The following is a 13,556-nucleotide window of genomic DNA, read 5'->3' on the forward strand; positions in this document are numbered from 1 at the left end:
ACCTCTTGGCACTCATGGGGAAGACCCAAAGTGAACCCCGCAGAGGCCAAAAATTAATTTTACAGTGGGACCATGCAACCTTCACTGGATAAAGTCTGCATAATACCATGGAGGTGACTCATTAGTACTGTCCATCATGTAATTTAAAATGGCATGATTGATGAGGTCATAAGCAGTGTGGTGAGACCACAAGTTATAGTTAGCTCAGTAAACTACAAATGGAGAATTTCCATTGGTTTTTCAATATTAGTATTTTTTTTTTCAACAATTAACTATATTTTTACCTCTTGTTATAGATATGTGTATGTATAAGTAACACACACCCCACCCCCGCACACATACAACCCCCACAACCCCACCCCCAATACACACACACACACACACACACTCTTTTACTTGATAAATCTGAAAACTATACATTACTATAGGTCTATTAAAGGGATGCCTTAACAATTCTATTTTACATTCAATGCATTTAATGTAGATTACAAATGCAATGTAATTATTTTTAATACTCTGAAAATACAGGTTATAGTCTTTGCCTTGGCTAGATCATGTCTTCTGAGATTCTCTCCGAAAAACTATACTCCCGCAGGCCTCAGCACTGCCCATGGAAGCATGTGCACTTGCCTGCAGCAGCTCCTCCCTGGAAGGTGACACATTACCTTTGGTAATGAACACTGTCTCTTGCCTTTAATTCATTCCTGTAGTTCTCATTGTGGACACACAGGGTACATCTGTCGAGATAAATCAGTTGAGAGCTTGGAATACTACACTTTGAAACTGTAGTCTTTCATGTCTCTGATAAATGTATTTTATTTTTACTTTCTGCTACTACAGAGACATAAATAATGTGACTAGTTATGTCATTTAACTGACAATTTTAGCCGATTCTGAAATTGTAGATTGTGGTACATTCAGCTTTGAGATGAAACCCTGGAAAAAGAAGGCGCAGAAAAAGATTTTTAGATTGAAAGTTACACAATGATGCATTATTCTGTTGCCTCAAATGGTGGTTAATGTGAAATCAAGATATTAGAGATTGAATAGTATACGAAGAGGTGTTGAGGGTTGTCTCAGCCTTTGTCGGATTTGTAATTGGTTAACATCTCAAACTCCTTACCTATGCTCTGTATTTTTCCAGAGTGCCGCGTGATGAAGCCTTCTCATTCACGTACATCCCGGCAGCCTGGATCAAAAAGTCCTGGACCTTCACGACGCAGCAAGTCGCCTGCTTCAGGTATGAATGTTGGGGAGGAAATCTGGTTGTTACCAGGTTAGAGCATCATTGTCTTGCCAATGTCATGTCATGATGCATACTATCAGATAGTTTATCCTAGTTCTTCTGGGAAAAGTTAGTTTGTTGGTAATCCGTATTATGTGCATTCCAAAAGAAGTCGAAACCACAGGTATTGGTTTCTAATCTATACTGTGCTTTCTTCTTTCAATGTCTGTGTTTTTTTAAAGTAGTTTTTATTGCCATTTGTGTTATGAATACATATTTAGCATTTTGCAGACCATGCATCTCCGTACCGCTTGTATACAGAGCAGATGTACATAGAACAAGCATTGAAAATGCAATAGGTCTCGTTTTTGATTAAGTTACAGCCATTTGCTTTGCTAATGGTATTGTATAGCAAAGCAAATGGCTTTAAATTAAGGAAAGGAGAGAACAATTGCATGTTTAATGCTTGTTTATCTATACTTGCGCACCTCATACAGTCTCATGGTTTCCCTCCGGTCACTCACGGGATTCCAGAAAACAATACCTTGGCCTTTTTCAGCAGTTGTAGAGGGCTGAGAGTACTAAAGTATGTGCTTTTTATTCTCCTCTTTGTTTTAGTATAATCAAACATGGGGTGACGTACAAAGACAGCTAAGAAAAATGACCCCATGTTATGCTGTAAGTAGTAGTTTGGGATTCTCTTGACTTAGAAGCGTTTAGCGTTCTTGAATGTCATGTGCTGCTTAGAATGCTCCGCATAACAGAATACAGGAGAAACACACAGTTTCGGACAACACTGGAGGAACACGTTTAATATCAGACAAGGAGGATAAAGTCTCACAATCACAAACTATCACACTACAAAAGCAATAACCACTAAATGCAGGGCAACTGATGAAAAATACATGTCCTGTTTTTTGGGACTAAGGGCATCAGACGAAAACAAGCGCGGGCTTGTGGCGGCAAAAGTGAAAGCAGCTGCAGCGTCCCGCGAGTGGTATGCGCGCTTTTGTGTGAAATTTGACACAACAGATGGCACACAGCGTGCCGCTGCTCGTAACCATAAGCTGTCTGCATTCACACGCATGTGTCCAGAGCGATTCCAAAAGGTTGTTATCCTAGAGCAGCGCATGCGCGCTGCGCTAGGCTCGACCTAAAAAGAAGTAAGAGTAGTACAGCATTGTAAAATGTAACAGTTAACACGGGGACTTCTGTCGTGTGAGGACAACAATGTGACATTTCTTTCACTGTATGTTGATCAGATGTTAGTTATCCATTCACTATGAGAACTATTGTAATAGAGCAACAGGGACTTTACCACACTTGTCTCCCACTCTTTGACCGACATACCGTTGCGCTTTCAGTTTGAGAATTGTGAGACAAAGATAATATTTTATACCTATGATCGTCCAGCGTGAACACCCCTATACACCTGTAGTAGGGATAGCCGGGAGGAGAGAAACACTCCCACTCTGGTAATTAATAATCAGACTCGCCTTCTTAACTCCTGCAGCTAAATCAAATTTCTGGAAAACTAGATTTCAGAGGCACATGACCTCTCTGAAGCCACTAGTTATGAAACAATGATATCTTCAAAATATGGCATTGGATTTCAACACCTCGTTAGATTTTGCCAGCATGCTTTTTTGACTTCAAAACTTTTTTGCAGTGTTCTCTACAAATCTCACTCAAGATGACCTACAGTTGTAAACTAACAAGCATGGCTGTGCTAAATTTCCTTAGCAGAAAACGTGGTTGTGTCTTTCCTTATTAAATGGCAGTGTATAAAGTGCTATCCGTTAATTTCTTGAAAATTCAAATCATAACCCAATGTTGGTGAAAGATATTAAAATATATATTTTAGAGGGCTAAAGAACACTAAAATGCCGCAATTGTCTTTGTTTCAAGGACCTGAATTAACTCCTGTATTCACAATTAATTATGGCAGCTTTGAATTGTTGATAAAATGGGATTTTAAGCTGTCTGTACACCAAAGACTATCAATTCCTAATAATTAATTGTTTGTTATTCTTGATACTTTGAACATGATCAGAACTCGGTACTTTCAATATTTCCACCGTACCTATAAAAGTATTTGGGCTAGTACACGTTTGGAACTAGTGTGCTACAAGGATGCATAATATTCAAAGTAATGTACAAAAGAGATGGACCAAGTGGAAAAAGGCTGGGGTGAAGGAACAAGAGAATGAAACTGGGCAGACAGGCTATCCTGCAGACATATTGCTATGGATACTCAAGCTCAAAGTGAAAGACCTTGATTACATTACAAATGTCTAAAATAATTACCAGAACCTAGAGGTCGATGCTCACAGGGTTTTTCAAGTGCAATCTGCCCACCTCTAGTCTTTAAAAATAGTTTGTGGCTGCAAAACCCCTTCTACATATGTACAAAACCCACCCATTTTGTGATTCTGAAAGGTTTTTATGAATTGCCAAATGGGTTAAGAAATGATTACATAATTGTAATTAAAAAGGGTCTTGTAAGGAGATACCTTCCAACTTGCGATTGTAGTTCCAGTTGAAAACCATTGATCAGACACCCACTTCCAAGGTGAGCTGGTAACTAATTCTCTGAGGGAAAAAGATACCCTCTGCACTCCTTCTTTATGAAAAATGTTGGCATTTTCATCAGGAATAGGCCGTGTTCCAGTAGATAATTGGCAGCTCACTGCAGTTTTTCCAAATGGTAAGCTGTTTTTTTTAATGCAACAACACTTCCTTTAAGGAAATCGGGCTGCTTTAAAACCAAAATAATACAAATTTAAAATCCCTCTTAAAGTTCATGTCCAGAAATTGGCCTAAGCTTGACTTCCCTACCTTAAATTCCCGACTCCTAGATACTCTACCCAGTCTAGGGCAGTCTGTTGACGATGATCAATCTAAGGTTGACACCTGGATTCGATATTCTCTTCTTGATTTCATTCTGCCAGCCAAATTCGCCATCTTGGCCAGATTGCTTCCTCCTGCTTCCTGATTAAAGGAGACCCTCCGGAAGTGGGAGGAGAGAGGTGGGGAAGAGGGGTTGGCATTCTAGGCATCTGGAAAGGAGTTGGCGATAATGTTCTGAAAGCAAGTTAAACTTAAATGTAGAAAGGCACAGAAAGAATATCATACTATGCAGGAGTACTTGTGCTTTGTTCTACTCTGAAAAAGTTCTGCGGCTCAGAACCCACAACTTTTTTTTTAAGCGTAGTTAAAGAGCTATCTGACCCTAGTAAATCATCTGTATTTGTATTTGTATGTTGGATTTATATCGCGCCAATCACCTACAGGTCTCTAGGCGCGTGGAAATCGATGGAATTTATACCGATGGAATTTGTACCATAACTACATACAACACAAAAAATTAATACAACAGCCTATACCACACCCAAAGCCTTCCCAAACAACCATGTCTTTAGAGACTTTCTGAACCTTAGGAGGTTTACCTCTCTACGCAGTGCCTCTGGCAGCTTATTCCATAACTGAGGGACCAACACAGAAAAGGCTCTCCCTCCCTTAGTCACCAATCTACACCGCAGGCAGATCAGCAGCTGAGAAGCAGAGGATCTAAGTGTTCTTTTTGGATTGTAGATGTCCAAACGGTCTTTAATATAAAGCGGTGCATGGCCGTAAATTACTTTATGAGCCGTGCATAGACTCTTGAACTCTACCCTCTCCTTTATGGGGAGCCAGTGTAAGCTCTGCAATAAAGGAGAAGCTTTAGTCCTTCTTGGGAGTCCAAAAATCAATCGCGCCGCGTCGTTCATCACGACCTGCAGTCTGTTAGTCAGAGTTTTTGGGAGGCCTAGGTAAAGGGCATTCCCATAATCTAATCTAGAGATAATGGTTGCCGCTACGATAGTGCGCAGCATATCCTGAGAAAGAACTGGGGCTAGCTTCCGTAGCTGCCTGATGATGTTCGTACAGCTCCCAACAACAGAAGACATTTGGCTGCCCATTGACAAATCGCAGTCCAACTTGATCCCCAGACTCTTTACAGCTGCACTCGGCTTGGGAGTTGGACCTAACTCCGATGGCCAGTAAAGATCGCTCCAAGGTGAGGTGGCCGATGGAATTACCAATACCTCAGTCTTATCTGGATTGATCTTCAACAGATTTCCCGTCATCCATCCAACCGTATACCTCAGGATATTCTGTACTTGGGACTGCGCGGCCTCAGTGTTATCGATACTCAGAACAAGCTGAGTATCATCAGCATAGTTAAAAACTCTGCAACCCATGCTGGACAGAGACACAATCAGAGGCTGAAGATATAAATTAAACAGCAGTGGGGACAGCGCGGAGCCCTGGGGCACCCCACACCCTAGAGTCCCCACATCTGATGTCGGGTCCCCCAGGTGTATCCTCTGTGTCCTTCCCAAGAGAAAGGATTTCAGCCACTTAAAAGCCACACCTTTCACCCCGAAGTTGTCAAGCCTTTCCAAGAGCATGGCATGGCTGACAGTATCGAACGCTGCTGACAGATCTAAAAGAATCAGGGCGCTCGATTTCTTAATGTCAACCATGCCTCTTAGTTCATCCAGCACCGAAAGCATCACCAATTCGGTGCTGTGATGTGCTCGGAATCCTGCCTGTCGCTCGTGGAGTAGATCATGGGACTCCACGTGAAGGGATAGGAACTTCAGGACATGCTGTTCTAGAATCTTGGAAAGAAAAGGCAGCTGCAAGATTGGTCTGTAGTTCTTTAAGACCGCAGGATCAGCACCGGGTTTCTTCAATAGGGGCCTAACACGCGCTTCCTTGAATTCAGCAGGCAAGTACCCTGTTTTTAAAGATCTATTAAGGAGGGAGATAATGCGCTCCTCCAGTATGGGACGTGCCTCACGGAAAACACTAGGAGGGCACGGGTCAGCTGGGGAACCGGATTTAGTTCTACCCATCAGTTGCTCCAGACTCAGCACATCCATCTCTGGAAACTCCATAATGGTGTGGTCCGTGGAGTTATAAGTATCAGGGTGTAGGACAAGTCCGTTCACCGTGGTACTTTTTATTTCTGAGATGATGTTCTCCACTTTTTCTAGGAAATATCCCTGAAAGGTATTACAATCTATGCTGGTTTCTGAGTTTTCCGGTTTCTTGCTCTGCTCAGCTAAGATTTTGAAAGAGTCTTTCTGAATATTCCCGGCTTTATTCAGACGAGACTCATAGTGCTCCGCCTTTGTTTGCAGTATAAGTTTTTTGTACCTATAAAGGCAAGCTTTATACTGATCCCTGGCTGTATCATGTTTATTTTTCCTCCAGGATCTCTCCAAAGCCCGGAGCTTTCGTTTGTGCTCCCTCAGAAGTGGGGTAAACCATGGAGCTCCTTTGCCTTGACCTCTAATGAACTGTGTCCTCTCAGGTGCTATCTGATCGATAGCTTGGCGTAAGCTCCACGTTAGGTCTATATATTCCAGGTCCAAATCAATTCCAATAGGAGATCGTGTCACTTTCGGAAGAGTTTCGGTCAGGGTTTTTAAATCAACCTCATCCCATTTGCGAGTTTTCCTAACTTTCCGAGGCTGGTCGCTTAGGTGGCCATAGATGCAGACCTCACAATTCACCAAATAGTGGTCGGTCCAAACACATGGCAGAACACCTCTGAGTGTTACATTAGGATCTGAAGTTCATACCAAATCATGGGTATGACCCTTAACATGAGTGGGTACTTCCACTAATTGTTTAAAATTTAGACAGGACATCGTGGTATTTAGTTGGCGTGTAGCCAGATCCATATGGGGATTATCCCAGTGTAAGTTAAAATCTCCCGCAACCACGATTTTTTTATATCGCGTGCAGAGATCGGACATAATGGGGGCAAATAAATCATTAAAAAGCGACGTCGAATTAGGTGGACGATAAACCGACAAAACTACCAGACAGGAATCTGCCCTACCTTCCCTTTCACTGTCACAATTAGAAGAACTTTCATACTTCTTCAAAATAAAGGTGACCGACATTTAACATGCACTTTCTACTGCCCTGATTGCCAAGCCTCCAATGGATGGGAAAACCATTGATACAGTTTTATCGACCGCATTCACTGAATATTACTGTCTATCCAGCTACTTCTTGCTATAAGCAATACCTAGATTTGTTTGCTCCTTTAGATGTTCCTCATTTTACGCATAATTGAAATCCCTAAAGTCGGGCTCTCGCCTAGACCTCTGGCCAAGGTCAGTAAACTTGCCCCTGAATCACTACGTATCTTAGCCAATTTTCTTAATTCCTCTATGCAAGAGGGGCAAGTTCCCAAACTATGGAAGCATGCTATAGTCTTGCCCCTATTGAAAAAACCCCAGTTTGGATTCCACCAATTGGTCTAATTATAGGCAAATCTTTCTGCTCCCACTGCGCTCTAACCTCCTAAAGAAACATGTTAACCAGCAAATCGCTCCTTAGTGAATCTCATGATCTTCTCCATCATGCACAGTCTGGTTTCAGAGCTGGCTACAACTATGCTGGGAGTTACAGATCACCTCCGATGGCTTTTAGATAATGGTGGCATGATGGCAGTGATCCTACTTGACCGGAGTGCAGCCTTCGATACAGTGTCTCATAAAATAGTTTTGGAAGGACTTGAACATGAGTCTCCAAGCCACAGAATTGTTTTGAATGACATTGTTTCTGCAGGATTAGACCTTTCAGGGCTATTTATCTAACTCTATGTTGAAGTGTCATTCTCTTTCTTCTGCGGTTCCTCGGGGCTCGGCTCTAAGCCTGATGTTATTCAACATCTATGTACATCCCCTTGCTGACGTTTTTATTTTTTATTAACTTTATTTAAAGTTTTCGGAGAAAAGAAAAAGTAACATTACAGCAGTACTTGCAGTATATACACAATACAATTGCTTTAGCATACACATTGATTGGTATAGCAATTTCAAGCCAGAATAGGTAACATTTACGACACTTAGTCCACAACCCACCTGTTCAGTACTCAGTTGTAGCTTCCTGTGGGTACCTGTATTACACTTAATTTCCATAATATTTTACAAATCCAACATATTCTGTCACCCTTCCTAATTTGATTCATTTCCGCCCACATTTACATGCACCACACTTCGAGCATTTAGCGATAACATAATTCAACCTACACCAGTCCTGTCCAGCTCCTTGTGTGTAGAATCCTCTGCGGCCTTTTTCAACAGATATGTATAATATGGTCCCCAAATATCTTTAAGTTAACATTTAACAGGCATTAACACATTTTAATTCTCCGATTGCGTAGAACAATAGGCCACTTCAGTATGCCATTCAGATAATTTAGGCAAGTGGCTACGCATCCACCTCATTGCAATCCTACGCTTGGCAAGCAGGAGGCCAGCCTATGCACAGCTTTTGGATTGTTTTTATCAAACGCCAGTAGAGCAACCAACGGTCACTCTGGTATTACCTGATCCAGCATTTCGCTCAATGCGGTGAACACCCCACCCCAAAATGCCAGGTGTACAGCGAGAATACCGCTGAGTTTGATTAGGAATACGTTTAATGACAGCAATAATATCTTGGAGAATGAACAAGATGTAAACAAGATATGAGAATATTGTGAATATTTACGCAGACTTGCAGTGCAATTGATTTGTCTTGCGAAGAGAATTTTTTGTGTTCCACATTGGATTGTTGACAGTAATTGTGAACATTGTGTGTAAAAATCTGTGAATTTATTTGTTCGTAAAATACTGTTGTATGTATTAAGTAGTGTATGTATTTGTAAATGTTTGTTGGTAAATTCTATGTGTAAATCTGTGGAGATCAGTTGCCCCCCTTTTTTTTATATACTAATGAATTGAAAATTTGGGTAAATAAATAACCCAACTACTAACGGAAAATAGTGTGGTTTTTTTCTCCCTTAAATAATTGGAGGCTAAGTGACACAGGAACCTAGGTTATTGTTGTTGAGTTTAAACGGGTCCTACCTGGTTCCGGACTTTTGGGCCCACCCCATTTCGTTGATCTAGGTGTATGAAATTGGCATTTATTACTGAACATCTCATGCAACTGTCGTCCTCCCTCAGCCTGTACCTTTATAGTCGTGCCGGGGTATAATAAGTTCTATGAAGGTATTTAAAGTGAATTAATCTGTGCTGTCTATTCTGCGAAATAGCTTTAATGTTACTAAAGCAGTGGGACCCCTGTGCAACTGTGATTTCCATTCCTAATTCTTTCTCCCATTCTAGCTGAAATTGCTGCTTTACTTGGGTTGCCTGCCCCCTAAGGAGTGTGTAAAGTATTGTAATGCCTTGTTGTGGAGATTCCGATTGTAACAGATATGTCAGTAGTTTAATTTCTTGCAGTTCAGACATTTCAGGGCCTAGTGTAACACTCCACGCCCACCGTACTCTGTAATATTGATAAGTGTCTAACGTAGTCAATGCCCGGGCCTGAGAGGACACTTGTTCTCACAACTCCATCCCGGAATAGGTCTCACATGTGTGCTATTTTCACTTTATGAAGAGTTTGTATGGTTGCGTGGTCATTGCTGAGTGGGAACCAATCACCCCAGATTATGGGTAGTTTGGGGAAGTATATGGCGCTCAGCTGTTGCTTGCCTGCTATTTTGGATACTTGAGATCCTGTACAACCTACCGGATCAATTATGCGGTGTTTATTCTGAGATCCACCAGTCAACAATTTTGGTAGCGGGGTGGGGGAACCATATTATATTCTATGTAACGATGCGGCACGTTATGAGGGCCATGTATCCAACCATGCGCATGTAGTGTCTTTGCTGCTCTATAATATCTCTATGTATCTGGGGCGTCCAACCGGCCCTCCGAATATGGCCTGATTAGGTTTACCCATTTTACTCGGTTGTTTTCCAGCCCAGGGAGAGGCGTGTTAGCAGTGTGCCTAAGCTATGAAAAAAGGATTTAGTCAAGCTGATGGGATCACCGCCATAGAACGAGAGGGAGCATCACCATCTTCATTAGTGCAATACGGCTCACAAGGGACATTGGGAGCTTAATCCATTTTTCAATTACCTCTGTTAATTTTTGAATCGCACATCCATAGTTTTCGGAAAGCACGACCTCTGGATCCGTATGCATCTTTATGCCCAAGTACCTTACTGGGTCCGTAGTCCACTCTATAGGGTAGTTAGTGTGAATGGGAGTGGTGGCAGTGGTTAACGGGAACATTTTTGAATTATGCCAGTTGATGTATAGCCCTGAGTGTTGCCCAAATCTTTCCACCTCCTGCAACATCGGTGCTAGGTTTTGCTCCATTTTAAGTATGTAGAGTAATGTATCATCTGCATATGCTGCAATAGTGAGTTTATATTGCAGTGATCGTATTCCTCTATATGCGTGGTATTCACACATTGCACATGCCAGCGTTTTTTAATACCAAGGCATACAGAAGGGGGGAAACTGGGCATCCTTGCCTCGTGCCCCTGGCGATATCTATCGGACGTGAGAGAACACCAATAATTCACACCTGTGCTACTGGCTGTGCATTGCGGACCTCCACTAGTTTTAAAAAGATGTCTCCCACGCCCACTCTCCTCAAGACTACATATAGAAACCTCCACTCCACCGAGTCAAATGCTTTCTCGATCTCTATAAATAATGCTGCTGCCTTTACCATCGGGTTGAATCTTGCTATGGTTCCAAATAGGGTACGAAGATTACTAGTTAGCGAGCGCCCCGGGATAAACCCTGTCTGTCCTGGCCCTACCAGGACCAGGACAGTTTTGTATCTGTGTTAAGCAGTGACTGGTGTCTATAGGAGGAACAGTGTTCGGGAGAATTTTCATGTTTTAATAGGGTGACTAAAGTGGCCTCTCTCATAGATAGTGTCATCTTGCCCAGTTTAGCCATCTCTTCAAATAGATTTACCACGTGTGGGATCAGTTTATCTTGATATGCCTTCTAGAAAGAAACAGTTAGTCGTCTGCCCCAGTGGCCTTTTTCGTTAGGCATTTCTTTAAGCACTGCCAATATTTCTATAGGCCTTAAGGCGTCTATAAGGCTCTCTCCGTCGTTATTCTCCAGCCATGTCATAGCTATATGTGCAAGATATTCTTCCCTTGATTCCGAGGCAGAGGACCTATTAGATGTATATAAGCCTGTGTAATAACTGGTAAAAGCCTCCAATATCTCTGATGTGCTATCCACCAGTTCACCACTTTTGTTGTAAAGTTTTGAGACCTATCCATCACCTCTGACTAGTCTAACTGTCTCTGTGTCTGTCTCCCTCCGCATAAACCCTAGCTATGGAATATTTCCCTAGGTGCTTAATTTCAGTTTCTGCCAACTCATTATACTCGCCAATCTGAGCTCTAATTTGTGCGAGTATCTGGGGATCTCCCTCCAATGTTTTAAGCGTGTTCTCAACCTTTTGTAATGGAGTGCGAGTAGATTTTAGAACCCCAACATGTTTAGAGATCGTCGTATCCCTTCTGTAAATTTTAAAGGTCTCCAAGATAGAGCACATGGTGGATACGCTGCTCAAGTTCGTAGCAAAGAATTAGTCAATTGTGTTGCCCAGGTCTGCATGGAAAACTGTATCCAATAGCGAGTATTGAGGAAACCAACAGGCTCGCAAATTGTTGGTTAATTATTTAGTGTTATCTGTAGGATTACCGGGGATTGGTCAGATAATGTGTGCGCCCAATGCTTGCAGTTCTGTATGAAAGGGAGCAGTACGTGCAACGCATGCCAATAGGCTATTCTAGTGTGTGTATAATTGGACAGAAGAATAGTGCATGCACTCCCTGCTCAAGGGAGAACGATGGCGCCAGACATTGCAGAGACCCTCTGCCTCAGCGATACCGGGTATTGTGCTTGCAGCTCTAGATGGATGCCTATGGGCCCCTTTTGACCTGTCCAATTCGAGGTTCTGTACGCAATTGAGGTCGCCCCTCCAGAGTATTGGCATATTGTAGTGTCTCATTATTTTGTCTTGTAGTGCATGATAAAAGTGTGGATCAACGTAATTTAGTCCATAGACCTCCACCAGTAACACATTAAAGGTCTCTTTGCAGCATTTTGCCAACACATACCTGCCCCCTGTGTCCACTTCTATTGCATGTAAATGTAAGCCTGAATTCCTTGCAGAGACCCTCTGCCTCAGCGATACCGGGTATTGTGCTTGCAGCTCTAGATGGATGCCTATGGGCCCCTTTTGACCTGTCCAATTCGAGGTTCTGTACGCAATTGAGGTCGCCCCTCCAGAGTATTGGCATATTGTAGTGTCTCATTATTTTGTCTTGTAGTGCATGATAAAAGTGTGGATCAACGTAATTTAGTCCATAGACCTCCACCAGTAACACATTAAAGGTCTCTTTGCAGCATTTTGCCAACACATACCTGCCCCCTGTGTCCACTTCTATTGCATGTAAATGTAAGCCTGAATTCCTATGTACCCAAATGAGCACATCTCTAAAATGGGAAGTAAATCTGGATTATATGCATGTGCCTTTCATTCTTCTGAGGGTCAGTAGCCTTGATTTTGGGGTAAGGTGTGTTTCTTGTAAGATGGTGACATCAATATTATGTCTTAACATCTAGGCCACCATTTTACGTATCTTTCCCTGATCATTAAGGCCCCTGACATTCCAGAACATAAATCTGATATGGTTTCTAGCTTTAGGGGTCTGCAACATATGTTAATTTATGTATCCAATCACACTCCTCATGCAGTATATATGCAGCAACGTATTTAGTTGTGTACATATCCTGCTGATACATAAGACATGACATAAAGACTGCTGTGGGAAAATAGCTCCCCATCCCCGCCCACTCCATATCAAAACAATTAGACATGGCACCTTTATAATGCCCCAACTAACCTCCCTCCCACCCTGAATTTAACCCTCCTGCCCAAAAACTGTTTCCCCACAAATACTACCCTGGTGTAATACACTCGGAGGCAGTGGCAGCGGGACCTGAGGTGTTACTAGATAACCTAAAACTGCACACCTACTATGTTACCGTCCAGCCATCTGGTTAATAGTACTGTATACCTATGCAGCGGTTTTACATTATGTGAATCTTTACAGTGTGATTACAGCAAAGCGACTATGACCCAGGTAGTCCAGTGCAAATATTATCTATTATAACTGTTCCATAACTAGTGTCCCATTTACACTTATGGAGCCGGCAAGCCCAGCTCAAGCAGATTTTCCTTTTCTGAGTCCTCGGACGCACTGTCCCCCTCCGTCAGCCGTGTTGGTCTTTGTGATTTTTCAGAACTGTATTTTTTGAAGTCCTGCTGCAATTGGTTAGAATCGCCATATATGTTGGATTTGCCAGCAAAGTTTACCCGTAGTCTAGCCGGGTATAGCATTGCGTAGTCTAGATTGAGCTCCCTCAGTTTATGCTTT

General features: G+C 42.3%; 1 protein-coding gene across 5 annotated transcripts in view; it reads left to right on the forward strand.

Moving 5' to 3' along the window:
- DCLK2 (doublecortin like kinase 2) overlaps window positions 1-13,556 on the forward strand; it is a 486,660-nt gene that overhangs the window by 246,971 nt on the left and 226,133 nt on the right. For all 5 annotated transcript variants that reach the window (XR_013607189.1, XM_078676909.1, XM_078676911.1 and 2 more), the window contains one exon: window positions 1,145-1,240. Coding sequence is in view for 4 of the 5 variants with exons in the window: in XM_078676909.1 (XP_078533035.1) it covers window positions 1,145-1,240 (96 nt within the window). In the remaining variant the exon portion in view is untranslated. The remainder of the gene's footprint in view (window positions 1-1,144; window positions 1,241-13,556) is intronic.

Source organism: Lissotriton helveticus, chromosome 2_1 (genome assembly GCF_964261635.1).
Source record: "Lissotriton helveticus chromosome 2_1, aLisHel1.1, whole genome shotgun sequence".
NCBI classification, from domain to species: Eukaryota; Metazoa; Chordata; class Amphibia; order Caudata; family Salamandridae; genus Lissotriton; species Lissotriton helveticus.